This window comes from Ovis aries, chromosome 4, assembly GCF_016772045.2.
Source record: "Ovis aries strain OAR_USU_Benz2616 breed Rambouillet chromosome 4, ARS-UI_Ramb_v3.0, whole genome shotgun sequence".
NCBI lineage: Eukaryota > Metazoa > Chordata > Mammalia > Artiodactyla > Bovidae > Ovis > Ovis aries.
The window spans coordinates 93,521,434-93,537,114 of NC_056057.1; the positions used below are offsets into that span (position 1 = coordinate 93,521,434).

General features: G+C 49.6%; 2 protein-coding genes across 2 annotated transcripts; one reads left to right on the plus strand and one right to left on the minus strand.

Moving 5' to 3' along the window:
* Window positions 1–3,806: 3,806 nt before the first annotated feature.
* On the minus strand, window positions 3,807–9,127 carry GCC1 (GRIP and coiled-coil domain containing 1). Its single transcript, XM_004008035.6, has 2 exons — window positions 7,674–9,127; window positions 3,807–6,592 (listed from the first exon to the last, which is right to left on the minus strand). Exons 1-2 carry the CDS (start codon window positions 8,703–8,705, stop codon window positions 5,297–5,299), a joined length of 2,328 nt encoding a protein of 775 aa, XP_004008084.2. The 5' UTR covers window positions 8,706–9,127; the 3' UTR covers window positions 3,807–5,296.
* Window positions 9,128–13,245: 4,118 nt separating this feature from the next.
* Window positions 13,246–15,681, plus strand: ARF5 (ADP ribosylation factor 5). The gene is made up of 6 exons (NM_001162547.1): window positions 13,246–13,312; window positions 13,844–13,924; window positions 14,254–14,363; window positions 14,830–14,901; window positions 15,369–15,494; window positions 15,595–15,681. Exons 1-6 carry the CDS (start codon window positions 13,246–13,248, stop codon window positions 15,679–15,681), a joined length of 543 nt encoding a protein of 180 aa, NP_001156019.1.

Sequence of the window (15,681 nt, forward strand, 5' to 3'; positions counted from 1 at the left end):
TAAAATAACGTAGGGGAAATGCTAGCAGTCAACTTTAGCACAAGCACTTAATATAAGACTGTCATTTTTCCTTTTGTTTACAGCAACGTTTGTGGCTAAGAAATCAAGAAGAGATCAGTCTTAACTCCCAATTCTGCCAATTTTAGGGGGGAACCTAATGTGTTTCAGCACCTACTTTGTTTCAGAAACTGTGTTTACTTTCTTTATAACCTGAGAATGTAACCCTGAAATAAAGGTATTATTGATTCCCATTATAAGGAAGTTAAGTTCAGAGAAATTAAGTAATTTATTAAAGACAAGACAGGACACTACAAAACTTCTAAAAGAGAACACAGGCAAAGCATTTGGGGGCATAAACTTTAGCAACATTTTCTTAGGCTCCCAAGGCAATAGAAATAAAAAAATAAATAAACAAATGGATCCTAATCAAGCTTGTAAGCTTTTTCACAGCAAAAGGAAACCACAAACAAAATGAAAAGACAACCTATGGACTGGGGGAAAATATTTGCAAAGGATGCAACCAAGGGCTTAATTTCCAAAATATACACAACAGCTCATATAACTCAACAACTGTTGGCTATATGGACAGCATAGCCTCAGTTAATAAAAAAAAATTGCATGTAATCTGCATTTAAATATTCATACTCATGTAAAGTGGTAGCAGTCTTCAAATTCATTCTCTCAGATATGAGGGGGTTTGGTCCCACAGCCACAGCCAAGGATGGACAAATTTACACTGAACCAGATATGGTATCCTTGCTGAAGGCAAAGGACAGGGTTTACCATGAGGGTCATTGGACTTCAGGTGGCTTTCGCTCTTCTGGGCTCCCTGCCCTGTGGGTTTGTCAGAATCATTGATGAAAACCCAATCAAAAAATGATCAGAAGAATAGACATTTCTCCGAAGAAGACATACAAATAGCCAATAGGCACATGAAAAAATACTTAATATTGCTAATTATTAGAGAAATGCAAATTAAAACAATGAGGTATCACCTCACACTGGTCAGAATGGCCATCACCAAAAAGTCTACAAATAATAAAGGTTGGAGAAGTTGTGGAGAAAAGGGAACCTTCATACTGTTGGTGTGAATGTTAACTGGTGCAGCCGCTATGAAGAAAAGTATGCAGGTTCCTTAAAAAACCAAAAAAAGAGTTACCATGCAATTCGGCAATCCCACTCCTGGGCATATGGCTAGAGAAGCCTGTAACTTCAAATGATATGTGCATCCCAATTGTCATTACAGCAATATCTACAATAGCCAAGCCATGGAAACAACTTCCATGTCCATTGACAGATGAATGGATACAGATATGATGTGCATACATACATATACATACAATGAAATACTTAAAGTGAACGTGTTAGTCACTGCATCATGTCTGACTCTTTGTGACCCCATGAACTGTAGCCAGTCAGGCTCCTATGTCCAAGGAATTATCCAGGCAAGAACATTGGCGTGGGTAGTCATTCCCTTCTCCAGAAGATCATCCTGGCCCAGGGATAAAACCCAGGTCTCCTACACTGTGGACAGATTCTTTCCTGTCTGAGCCACCAGGCAATCATCAGTAAAAGAGAATGAAATAATGCCATTTATAGCAACATGGATGGACCTAAAAATTACATTAAGTGAACTAAGTCAGACAGAAAAAAATATATCACTTGTATGCAAAACCTAAAAATGATACAAATAAACGTATTTACAAAACAGACACAGATTCACAGACATAGAAAACAAACTTGACTACCAGAGGGGAAAGGAGGGAGCAATATAAATTAGCAGTTTGGGATTAACAGATACAAACTGCTATATATCAAACAAACAACAAAGTCCTACTATATATCACAGGGAACTATATTCAAGAGATTCAGAATCTTAGAGTAAACTATATGGAAAATATTCTGAAGAATATATATAATAAATATAAATATATAATAATTTTATTATATATTATATAGGAGATTCCCTGATAGCTCAGTTGGTAAAGAATCTGCCTGTAATGCAGGAGACCTTGGTTCAATTCCTGGGTCAGGAAGATCTGCTGGAGAAGGGACAGGCTACCCACTTCCATATTTTTGGGCTTCTCTTCTGGCTCAGCTGGTAAAGAATCCACCCACAATGCTCGAGACCTGGGTTCAATCCCTGGGTTGGGAAGATTCCCTGGAGAAGGGAACGGCTACCCACTCCAGTATTCTGGCCTGGAGAATTCCATGGACTGTATAGTCCATGGGGTCGCAAAGAGTCAGACACAACTAAGTGACTTTCACTTGTATTATATAATAAAAGAATATATGTATGTATATATATGAATCACTTTGCTGTACATCAGACACTAATACAACGTTGTACTATACTTCAATTAAAAAAAAAGATCCCAGTTCTAAAGTTAGCAGTCACTAGAAGCAAGGTGACAGAACACTTTTAAGGTTCTTATGAAGAACCACCGTTGCCTGTTTAGCATTATTAGTGTAGAAACTTGGGCTGCAACTTACAGCTAAAGACTTTCTCTCCATTCGAACCAGCACAGTTCAGCCAAGAGATCAGTCTCTCCATCACTAGTTATCAACCACGGAGACAGGCCTTGACCCTCCTAAGTCCTAAGAAGACAGGCATACCCAAGTTAAGCAGGCTTTGGGGTTTACCAGACCTGGTTCACACATCAACTAGTTACATGATCAGGGGCAAATTTAACCTCTTGGCCTTTGTTTCCTCATCTGTGAAATAGGGAATGATAACATCTATGAGGAGATGATGGATGTAAGTGGCCCAACATGGTGCTTGCACTCTTGAGAGTGCCAGAAAGAACCCTGTAGTAGCAGCTTCACAAGACAAGCTGCGCGCCTCAGAGCTCTGGGTAACAGATGGGAAATTCCAACATCTAGGACACAATTATACAGATGTTTATGCCTCAGATCGGAGATGCTCAATAGGGTGGCCTGTGGGAAGGAATGCAGAAAGCTCACAGTCACCAACCTGCCTTATCCTTTTCTCCATCTCCTCTTCTTCGCAGCAATCTTCCTGATTTGCAAGGTAATAAATATGGCTCAGTCTCATTACCTTATCAACATACCCCATGCACTATTTGAAATTCTAGGACCAGGGCCCAAGGAAAATTTATTTCTCTCTGTTGTCTGATCTAAATTCTCTCTCTCTCTTTCCTTAGAGTATCTAGCACAGAGAAAGCTAGTCAAATAACTGGAAAACTTATTTTAGAGAAAGGGGAGGGAAGACAAGGAATTTATCTTAAGGGTAGGGAGGGACCAAGTCTTCTTCCTTTCATTTGGGAGCATTTGCAGCCTTACATATACCAATGCTTACAATTATTAATCAGACACTGACTTGCCTCTTCGCTTGTTTAGTATCTCCTCAGAATTCAAAAGCACAGAATCATTAGTTCTAGGAAAGCAACTGTGACTATGGATCTTTCTATTCCATTCAAACCACCTGGAAATACCATATCCTACAAGGAACTTAGGATATATCCTGAGAAACTTTTCCAGGATATCATGAATACTGACTTGGAAATATAATAAAGCATTCAGAAGCACATTACTTTCAAAGTTTAAAGCAGAAATTATGGAAGTTTAGAGCCCACCCATAAGAAGGTTTTTTCCAGTAGAACAGCCTACACACAAACACATATACACAATTCCAGGCTAAAATATTTGGTTTGTAACTGAGATTTAAGCTTGTCAATTAATATATGAAGTATTTCTTACCTCCTTTTCGTTTACCACTTACATTCACACTCTGTGTCCAGACATATACATGCATGTATATACACACCATTAGGGAAGCAAATAGGTCAAATTGATCAAGTTTAATGATTCTGTGGTTATTGTCATTATCACTTGGAACGCATCACTTCTGTTCCATTAAGTCTGCTCACTGCAGATAGCCCGGATCACCTAGCCTCCCAATCAGATTATTTAATCACCCCCAAACCCTCACAACACAGATCACTATGATGAAGAACAGAAAGATACATATTAGTCTGTGGCAGAGCACTCGTCTTTAGGATCCAAAGATCTCTACAACCAACAAGAGCAGATGGGGGAAAGCAAAGAATAAGGAAATGATAGCGTTTGAATCCAACTTTTCTGAGACCCTCCATTAGTAATAACACAGGTGAGGAAGATGAGTTTTATGGACTGAAACACTGTGACCTCCCTAAGCGAGGGCAAAGGACCCTGGTGATAGGAATGCACAAACATTTTGGCTACAGGGACATGGAGGTTTAGCCAGAAGGCTATCCATAGCGTAGCAAGTACCCCAGCCCTATTCGACTGAATTTCTACCACTTTCTCGTGAGGGTCACAGCATCTCTCTGGAATCCTCTGCAGCACAACTAGTTGGGGGGAGGTGTAAATGTCAGAGCTAATTCTTTGTATCCAGGCAGGATCAGAGCTTCCTGATCAGACATCTCTCTTTAAGAAGGTAGATTTTTTTTCTTAATGGGAGTTCAACATCGAGGGATAGACAGCAAAGTCACTCACTCACAGTCTTAAGCCAACACTGCACAGCAGGTTATGGCAGGGAGGGACAAGTGTGAGAGGTCTAGAAGCCTATCCAGGCCAAAAGCATGTCACTCAAGAAATCCCTAAGAACCAACTGGTGTGCAGGGTTTTCTCCAGATGGTCACAAGTGGCGTGGTTTGTCCAGACAAACCACAGGGATTAGGTCATGCCCTGCCCTAAGTATTTCAAGTTTCCCAGTTCCACGATGAACTCCCCAAGTTCACTATCCCTGGGCCCTCTGGACTAGGGGACAATCTGTCACTATTCCAAACTTCCTGGTCCCTCTCCAGCCTGCATCTATGTCCCCAGAGAATTGGGGCAGCAGTGGGCCAGACTCAAGACTGTGATGAAATGGAGTAAATAGTGGGTCCTTGTGTGTGTTTAGAAATAAACTGAACTTCCTTTGGAGTCATATGTACTTCTAGTTCTGCACTAGGAGCAGGATATTACAACCAAAAAAAAAAAAAAAAAAAACCACCTTATTTTAAAAGACATTCACTTCCCCAACTTTGGCACCTCTCAATCCTAACCTCTCCCCACTCCTCCCTTCATGCACAGGCCATCAGAAGATGCTGTCCCAACACTTTCAGTATCTCTGGGGCCCAAGGATAAAATGGCATTAATGGCATTTGACAGAAGATCCCATCCCACACTGAGGATTCCTCCCAGGTCAACACAGTGAAGAAACGAGACGGAGACATAAGAGAAGGGGTGGGAGAAACCAGAGCCTGTCCCTTCTCACAGACGAGGCACAGAAATCGGAGGAGTGAAAATGGCATCATCTCTTGCCAGAGGGCCACCAACCACCACCAGCTGGGAGCCGCATGATCGCTTGCTTCTCCTCTGGACTGAAGTGCAAGATGGTCAGGATGGCAGTGAGCGTCTGCTGGCGGCCCAGGGCATCTGGCAAGGTCAGGAAGCGATAGATGATGTTCTTGAGATACTCCAGGTTGGCCCCCTCCCGACTCTGGTCCCTGCTGTGCTTCGCGATGTGGCTCTGCAGGGCTCCCACCTCCTCCCGATGCCGCTCCCCCTCCTCCAGCAAGCGGTCCTGCAACCGATGGACTTCCACCTCCAGCCGGTGCTTCTGTTTCCTCAGCGACGCGATCTCCACCTCCTTGCGGGCCAGCTGCTCGGCATACAGGAAGAAAGTGGGCTCGCTGGCAGCAGCGAGCTGCAGGGCTTGGGTCAAGCTGTCCGGGGTGGAGGTGTCCGCCTGGTCCCTGGGGCCCGTGCCACCCACGGGGCTTCTGCGCCCCGGCAGCCCGGAGGACAAGGCCACGGACCGCAGCTGCTCCAGCTCCAGGTCCTTCTCAGCCAGCACAGCCAGCGCCCGGTCCCGCTGCTTGTGCAGCTCCTCCTCCAGCTTCAGTGTGCGGTCCCGGAAGTCCAGCTGGCTCCGCTCCAGCTCCTGCCGGTGGCCGTGCTGCAGCCGGGCCAGCTCCTGCTTCCAGCCCTCAGCCTCCTGCTGGTGCTGGCGCTCCAGCTCCTCGCAGGACAGCCGCAGCGAGATGTACTTCTCCTTCAGCTCGGCCAGCTGCTCCCGGGCTTCCTCCAGCTCCTTGCCGAGGTTCCCGTCTTTGACGTTCTTGCTCTTAAGGACCACCTGGGCCCGCATCTTGTACCTCTCAAATTCCTCCTTCAGCTGTTTCAGCTCCTGCTGGTAGTAGAGCGCTGTGGCCTTCTCCCCATCAGCAGCCTCGGAGCTGGGCATTATCTCCAGGTCGCAGAGCTTCTCCACATCCAGGGTCACCTGGCTCTTCCTGGCCGCCACCTGCAGCAGCCTCTTCAGCTTCTCCATCTTGTCCTTCAGGACGTTGACATCCAGACTGGACTCCTCTCCATGGCTGTCCAGGGGGGACCGGCTGGAGGCCGCTAGAGCCAGGGTTTTGTTCTCCAGGTCCAGCTGCAGAATGCGCTCCTTCAGCTTCTGGATGGCCAGCTGGTCCTTCTGCTTGGCTTTCTCGTAGGTGCCCAGCAATTCCGACACCTGGGATATTTGATTCTCCAGGGCCGCCACCCTCTGCTCTTCCAACTGAGACTGCTGGCGCAGCTGATCCTCAGCGAGGGCTGTCTGAAAAAACAAGGGAACAGGTGGAGATGCATCCAGAAAAGCCACAGGGTCGGAGGGTCAACTTTAAGAAAGCAAGAGAGGGAGGACAAAAAGGTTATGGGATGCAGGTGGCCTGGAAAAAAATGGGAACTGGGAAGCTTTCTGAGTTTGGGAGCTAACCCAAGCTCCTGTAACTTGCTCTCAGACACACATTATACCCAATGATATTAAGAGTCTTTGGAGATCTGCTACTGTTCTGCTTTAGTGTTTCTACTCTCTCCACCCATACACCAAGCTCACGTGTAAGTGTGCTGTTCACCATATTACATTCTTTTCCTCTTCCAACATTCCTGGAAGTTCAGAGTTGGCTTGGATCTCTCCCCACGCTGAAAGGAGGCACTGGAAAATAGCCTATCTTTCCAGACATGGCAAATATTGACTGCAAGCAATAGAAGAGGTGATTTCTTCTATGAAAATTCCCTTTGTCCCCTCCAGCCACCCTACCTACAGGCATCCACTGCTACCCATAGATAGGCATACTGCCATAAGCCCCCACTCCACCTTCCACTGCACAGCCGCTGCTACACTGCTTCACAGAGCACAGCTGGGAAGATGCCATGCCCTGACACTCAGATCTGTCTAGCTCCAACTTCAGACTACACTCAGAAACTCCACATCCTGTTGGAAGCACTCTGTGGATACTGTCAACACCACACAGAAAAGGATTTCTCAGGACCCACAAGTGAAACTTTTCGAAGCGCATAAAAAACCAACAGTGCAGGCACTTAGTTCTGTCAAAGGAGAAAAAAAAAAAAAACACTAATATTTCCCCATGTGTCACAAGTGGTGTGTGCTGACTCGTGTCTGACTCTTTACTTCCTTATGGACTGTAGCCTACCAGGCTCCTCTGTCTATGTGGTTTTCCAGGCAAGAATACTGGAGTGGGTTGCAACTTCCTACTCCAGGGGATCTTCCTGACCCAGGGATCAAACCCATATCTCCAGAATCTCTTCCATTGGCAGATGGATTCTTTACCACTGAGCCACCTGAGAAGCCACTTTAAGTTAAATGACTCATGTTTGAAAGAGATGAAGATAATTACCTTTCTCATTTCCTGCTGCAACTGAGCCTGGAAATGGCTCTTGAGGCAGGCAGCCTCTTCTTGAAGCTCCTTCAGCCGGGGGTCAGGCTGATTCTTCTCATCTCGAAGAGCCTGAAGCTCACCTTTCAGCTCTTCCACCTCACGGGTCAGTTGCTTGGTCTGCAGTTCAAACCCTTCCATCTGACCGGCTGCATAGGCCCGCCCGGCCAGAGCTTCCCGAGTCTCTTCCAACCGAAGCTCCAAGTCCTGGCGCTGGGCCCTCTCCTCCTGCAGCAGTTTCTGGAGCTCACGCAGCATCAAGGCATGGTCGCTCTGCTCTTGGGCCCGATCATGTTGCTGCGTGATAAGCCGGGCTTTGGTTTCTGCTATCTGTTCCTGCAGCCCCTTCAGTTCTCCCTCCAGCCGGCCCCTCTCCTCCTCTGCTTTCTTACTGGCATCCTCTAAGTCCTGCTTCATCTTCTTTTTGTCCGCCAGGTAAGAAGCTTCCATGCGGGACTTCTCCTGGGTGACTGTAGCCAAAGAGCTGGTCAAAGTAGCCAACTGAGTCTTCAGCTGGTGCAGTCGTTTGTCCACCTCCCCACCCCCAGATGGTCCGTCCCCACTACTACTGCTAACGCCACTCTCTGACCCGCTGGCCTCTTCCAACTTTGGAGGAGGTGGTCCACGGGCCAGTCTGTCATCTTCTACCCCAAACTCACCCTTGGTGCTGGTGATACTGGCCGCAGTATCCAGGCTGGCGGCGGTCCCTGTGCTATCCTCGCTGTGAGTGGAGCATCGGTCATCCACAGAGTCAGGAAAGGTGAGGCCTTGAGGCTGCACACCTGCGAGGCCTACATCCGCCTCGTGGGATACAGACAGTACCTTAATGCTGGCCTCCAGCGCCTCTTTCTCCTTCAGCAGACTTTTATAGGCAAGGACTACATCCTTGAGACGAGTTTGGTACTGGAGGAGCTGCTTCTTCTGAGTCTCAATGGTCTCCAGCAGGTCCTTCTTGCTTGGGCCGCCCCCGAAATTCATTCCAAACTTCTCCATGAGGGTTCAGGACGGGTTGCTCCAGGCCAGGGTTTGGACAGGCTGGGAGAGCGTCACGAAGATGCTAGCAGGGGTTGTATGCGACGGGGAGATAGCTGTCCCCCTCTGCCGCACATCCGCTCCAAGCAGCTGTTTGAGACCGGATGCAGGGCGGCGGGGCAGCAGGGCAGAAACGCTTGCCAGGTCCCAGACAGGAGGGCGGGGGCGGGTCCTATCCTAGAGGCGGGGCGACGCTGGCACAAGAAGGGCACACTGCCAGGGCTCGCCCGCACTGCCCCAGAAGCCGCTCCGCGCTCCCCGCTCACCCAGCCACAGCAGCACCGGCCCGGCCCCGGCGCACTACAGGCCAAAGGTTTAAGATGAGCGTAGCTCCATCCCGACTTCCTAACTCTAGCGGCTGGGACAACGGCGCTTCCGGGTCTGCTGGAAGTGACGAGAGCGCGACGTATTGAGCCCCGCCCCCAGTGGGCGCGAGGTGGGCGGGGCTACCTCAGCCGGCTGGTGGGAAGAGAACCCAGCAGGGCTGAGAACTGGTCACTCTCCGGCCGAGTGCTGGTTCCTCTCCACCACAGCAGAGCAAGCAGAGTCGAGTACACCGGAGTCATGTTGGTTTGCTGAAGGCGCCTGATCTTGCTCTAGCGCTAAGATCAGCGAGGGACGGGGGCGACATTGTAATGAGCCCTTACCAAAGACTCGGGTAAATGACAGGCCCCACTGTTTGGGTGCTCAGTACCGTTGTCCTTAAAGAGCAACAGTTAAGACTACCATTTAGACCACAAAGATGACAACCCTTTCTAGGACAGTATTTGACACCTAGACGGTGTATAATTATTATTACACCTTTCCTGAGTTCTGCTGGGTTCATTTAACAAATATATATAAATAAATATATATAGGCATCATGTCCATTCTAAGTGCCACCTATATTTCAGAAGCTTCACAAGAGTTTTGCTATTTAGTCTTTATAATTAATCTGCTGAGCATCATTAGCACTATTTTACAGATAGTGCAACGTGAGGCACAGAGAAGTTAAGTAATACACCAAGGTCACATAGCCTTGGGTTTAGAATCCCATGTAGATCGGTCTGATTCTCAACATACCAAGTGCTATGCCAGGTGATCACCAGGAAAGGACAAGCTCCTACCCTCAAGGAGCCCACATCTAGAGAAGCAGCAGCCATGCAAACACAAGTATATTCAAAGTGATACTGAAGTTAAGAGGAGGGAGCCCTGTCTAAGGGAAACAGCGCAGGCTTTCAGGGGAAATGAGTTGGAATTTGAAGAGTAAGTACTGATTGTCCATCTAACTAGAAATGAGGGAAACAACATTCTGCTAACTGCTGCTAAGTCACTTCAGTCGTGTCCGACTCTGTGCGACCCATAGACGGCAGCCCACCAGGCTCCCCCGTCTCTGGGATTCTCCAGGCAAGAACACTGGAGTGGGCTGCCATTTCCTTCTCCAGTGCATGAAAGTGAAAAGTGAAAGTGAAGTCGTTCAGTCGTGTCTGACTCTTGGCGACCCCATGGACTGCAGCCCACCAGGCTCCTCCGTCCATGGGATTTTCCAGGCAAGAGTACCAGAGTGATGTGCCATTGCCCTCTCCAAAACAACATTCTAGGCAGAGGGAAAACTTGCAAGGACTCTGGAGCATCAGAGAGTTTGTCTCACCTGGGAAGCATTGAGAATCATTTCAAGGCAGTAGCTTAGGGTATGCAAAGGGGCTGGCAACAGATACTGCTGACACAATAGATGAGCACCCAAATTAAGGTATTTGGATTTTACCTTTGGTTATAAGACACTAAAGGATTTCCATCACAAGAGTGGCATCAAGTCTTATATGACAAGGTGGAGATACCAAAGTGCAGAAGACCATTTTCAGTCATGGGGATCAAATGATAGTGAAATAGAGCAATGATAACAGGAATGTAAAGAGGCTAATTAAAAAGGATGAAATAATGCCATTTGCAGCAACATGGATGGACCCAGAGAGTGTCATACTGAGTGAAGAGAAGGAGAAATAGCGTATGGCATCCCTTATATGTGGAATCTAAAAAGAAATGATACAAATGAACTTCCTTACAAAATGGAAAATGACTCACAGACTTAGAGAAGGAACTTATAGTTGCCTAGAGGGGAAGGGATAGTTAGGGAGTTTGGAATGGCCACGTACACATGGCTGCTGTTGCTGTTTAGTCACTGAGTTGTGACTGACTCTTTGCAACCTGATGGACTGTAGCCCATCAGCTTCCTCTGTCCAAGGGATTTCCCAGACAAGAATACTGGAGTGGGTTACTATTTCCTTCTCTAGAGGATCTTCCTGACCCAGGGTCGAACTCCAGTCTCCTGCTTGGCAGGCATTCTTTACTAGTAAGCCACCTCGGAAGTCCCTGTATTTAAAATGGATAACCAACAAGGACCTACTGTATAGCACATGGAACTCTGTTCAACATTATGTGGCAGCCTGTATGGGAGGGGGGTTACGGGGAGGATGGTTCCATGTATCTGTATGGCTGAGTCCCTTAACTGTTCACCTGAAACTATCACAATACTGTTAAATGGCTATACCCCAACACAAAATTAAAAGTTCAAAACATAAAGATGTTAGGACAGAGGGAAACAAGGCTAATTGAAAGAGCTAAAGATCACCACTAGTTGTGTTATTATATTAGAACTCTTTTAAGTGTGCTCTTCAATCTTGTAAAAGCTTTCTTAGGAATGTAAGCCTCTGAGGAATAGGAGTCATGTATTCACTCATACTTGACGCCCAAAATCTGTTCTCTTTAGAGTGATGGTCAGACACTAGAAGTCTTTTGAAACCCAGTTTCTTGGTAGCCCAGATAACATCCAGCTGCATCATAGAAAACATTCAGATACATTATCATTTTAATATCATTTTAATCTTCACCATAACCTCATGAGGCAATTAGGATGGATATCAGTCTCCTTTTGTAGATGAGAAAATGATAGGTTGTATTGTTGAAATCAAGCCCTAAAAAGTGGGGGAGGGGGGGCAGAACTGGTATTTGAAATGAGGCCTGGAACAATGGCACCTAATGGGTACTCAATAGATATTTATTTAATGAGGAAAGGAAGGAACGAAGGAACAAACGTTCTCTGATCCCAGCTCACCTCACCGTGTCCACTGCACCAGCAATTGATCCTAGAAGCCCGCTGAGAATCCAGAATAGGCAAAACGTCTGTCTTTGCTCCACTGAGCAACCAGTTAGTCCATTCAACCAAGCCAGCATTTGTTTTATAAGTATTGGGTGCGGCATCGACCCAGTCTCTGTCATAAGAGAAATTTAAACTAATTCCTATCTTGCAATTTCCCCCTTTGATGCTAAGATCAGTGGGGAAATAACTGGTGAAGCTCTTTGGTGAGAGCTTCCTCACAGGATAGCTGTGCATCAAAAATCCTGGTCCCCAGGTCTGTGGCAGAGTGAGGAAGGAGCTTCAGAAAGGCTGCCCGGTGCGACCTGAAAGGCGTTATTGCCAGGGCCTTCTAGGAGAAAGCGGAGTCCTGTAGTATACAGGAGTAGGGTCTGCTACTGCTGCTGCTGCTAAGTCGCTTCAGTCGTGTCCGACTGTGAGACCCCATAGACGGCAGCCCACCAGGCTCCGTCGTCTCTGGCATTCTCCAAGCAAGAACACTGGATTGGGTTGCCATTTCCTTCTCCAATGCATGAAAGTGAAAAGTGAAAGTGAAGTCGCTCAGTCGTGTCCGACTCTTAGCGACCCCATGGACTGCAGCCTACCAGGCTCCTCCTCCATGGGATTTTCCAGGCAGGAGTACTGGAGTGGCGTGCCATTGCCTTCTCCGCGGATCACTGAAACTAGAGTATTAAGGAACCATGAAGCACATCTTCCTCCACCTGTGGCGTACTCCTCTCGAGAGTCTACGGTCACTGAACCACTTACTACGTTCCAAGTCCCTCGCTGAGAGCTGAGAGGACAAAAGGAAAGAGGAAGACATTTGCACGGAATTTCCGTCCCCCTCCCCCGGGTGGGGGGCGGGGGCGGGGTGATGCACACAGTCGAGGCTGCTGGTTACCAAGAGCTAAACCGGAGCCCAGTGTGTGTTCGACGCAACAAACCAAAGCCCGGCGACCGGCTACTGAAGATGGGGGTAGAGGGCCGTTACGGAGCGTCGTAGGATTTTCTCGGCTTCGCTCGGGTTGCTGGTTCAGCTCCAAGGACCTGACTGGCGTGCTAGAAGCCTGGGGAGACCCAGGGCCTTCCCATCTTCGAAACTGGCGCCCTAACCATAGACGCGGTGAAGACTCGCTCAGCTCCAGTCTTCCGGAGCCAGGGCCTGGAGGCGGGGCGGAGGGGCGGGGCTGAGGGCTGGGGCGGGGCCAGAACGGGGGCCGGCCCGAGGTGACGTAGGGCGGGCCGAGACGCGCGGAGGCGGCGGCGGTACCTCCTCCTCCTGCTGCTGCTGCTGCCGCTGCTGCTGCTGCTGCGCCCCATCCCCCAGCGGCCGGCCGGTTCCAGCCCGCACCTCGCGTCGGTGCCCGCGCCCCCTCCCCCGGCCCCGCCATGGGCCTCACCGTGTCCGCGCTCTTTTCGCGGATCTTCGGGAAGAAGCAGATGCGGATCCTCATGGGTGAGACAGACCAAGCTCGCGGCCCGGACGCGAGCGCCGGCCCCTGCGCAGCCCTGCTGCCCCCGCGTCCCTCCAGCCCCCGCTCACCCGTGTCTCCGACCCCGAGTCACCCACGTCCTTACCCCCCGGGGGGCACTACTCTCGGGTGGATCGCGGTCTGCAGCACCGCCTCCGGGGCCTGACACCCGGAGCTGCGGGCCTGGGTGGGGTGAAGCTCCCTGCGCCCCAGCCCGGCTGGTAAGAAGGGAGGATTCCCCGCCCTTGGAGACGACTTTTAAAAGGAGCGCTCGGCGTTTCTCTTGCGCCTCTTTCCCCTCAGTCCTCCGCCGTCCCTCGCCCGCTCTGGGGGCAGGAGTTGGCGCTCCCCACCCCGACAGCCCTCAAGGCCCCGAAGGTAGATAGCAGCGCGCACCTGGAGGCGCCCGGGCTCTCCGCCCCCGTCAGCATCGGTTGTCTTGGCCTCTCCCCTTCCCTGGGCTCTAGGGGGCTCCCTCGCTCTCATCTCCATCCCTGTGCCCCTCTCCGTTGCAGTTGGCTTGGATGCGGCTGGAAAGACCACAATCCTGTACAAACTGAAGTTGGGGGAGATTGTCACCACCATTCCCACCATAGGTGAGTTCGGAGGCGAGGCCGGGAGGAGAGGGAGCGCGGCAGGGTCCCTTCCAACGATCTGCTCCGTATTCTGTCCCAGGCCTTTATCTGCCGGGAACTGACCCTGAAATCGAATCCTGCTACCTGAGAAGTGGGTCAGGGTATCTCTATGTGCGGGATGGATGTGACCTAGCGCCGCCCGGCCTGTGGACTGTCGGGCCTCTTGGGGTTCTTTTCCCTGGGGCCTCGATCGTTGCCTTCTGGTTTTGTGTCCCTCCTGAATCCACTTAGTGTTAATGAGTTCCTTCCTTTCAGGACTTTTGCCTCATATGTTGTACAATTATCTGCAGGCTTCAATGTGGAAACAGTGGAATACAAGAACATCTGTTTCACAGTCTGGGACGTGGGAGGCCAGGACAAGATTCGGCCTCTGTGGCGGCACTACTTCCAGAACACTCAGGTTGGGGCTACTCCACCCCCAGGGAAAGAGATGTTAGGGTTAGGAAGGCTGAGGTGTTGGCCCTAAGCCAGGAAAAAACCCTTACAGCCTCTCACCCTCATTTGTAGGCGAGCCTCTTCAGATTGCCCTTATCCTTTTGAGACTTAGCCAGCCACCTTCCGCTTCTCCTTAGAAGCAGAGTTCTGAATCCAAGCTGCCTGATTTAGGGCTCATCACATGCCTTTCCCTGTTGCCTTGCACATCTTTTTGCTAGACCGCTTGCCTGAGGGCAGAGGCTGCATCCGTTGCAGGATGTCTCCAGTTTGTGCTAGGATAACTGCAGATCGTTATGGAATGAGCAGGCTTACTAGATGAGCAAGCTTTCCACACAATTAAAGACAGGCAGAAAAGCAAAGGGTCCAGAGGAGGATGTGTGTGTCCCAGACTCGGGAGATAGCTCCTCCTTCCTGTCTTCCTTTGCACCCAGGGCCTCATCTTTGTGGTGGACAGTAATGATCGAGAGCGGGTCCAAGAATCTGCTGACGAACTCCAGAAGATGGTGAGCACCCGGAGCCCCGGGGAAGAGAAGTCTCATGCGGGTGTGAGAGTCAGAAAGTGCCTCACGGGCCGCGAACGTACCTTTCTCTTTGTGGGCACAGTCACTAGAAGTAACTCACCCTGTTTTGAATCGGGGTCAGGTAGAAAGTATTAGACTGACTTTTCCCTTGAATTTTCTCTCGTGTCTTTACAGCTGAGTCTGAGATTGTGGGGAGGGGAGAGTTATACCAGGTGGAAGGAAACATCCTCCTACATTCTTGTTTTGCCATTTGGAAATGTCATCTTGACTAGGGCAAGTAGTCTAATTAGAAAAAGACCCTTGCTGGACTTAAGCAGTTGGTAACTGTCTGTCTTGTGTTCAGTAGATGACACAGTATTCTGTTCTTCCCACAAATATGCTAGAAGGTAGAAGGGCGAGGGGGCTCCCATGCACAGCTGCGTTCCACCCACCCCCTTCACCTCCCCCAGCTGCAGGAGGACGAACTGCGGGATGCAGTGCTGCTGGTGTTTGCCAACAAGCAGGACATGCCCAACGCCATGCCCGTGAGCGAGCTGACCGACAAGCTGGGGCTACAGCACTTGCGAAGCCGCACGGTGAGGGCCCGCCTGGCCCCAGGAAGCCCCAGGCCTGGCAGGAAGCAAAGGCATCTTTTTTGTCCCTGCCGCTGACCTCTTTCTTTCCCCCTCCCCACAGTGGTACGTCCAGGCCACCTGTGCCACCCAGGGCACAGGCTTGTACGACGGGCTGGACTGGCTGTCGCACGAGCTGTCAAAGCGCTAG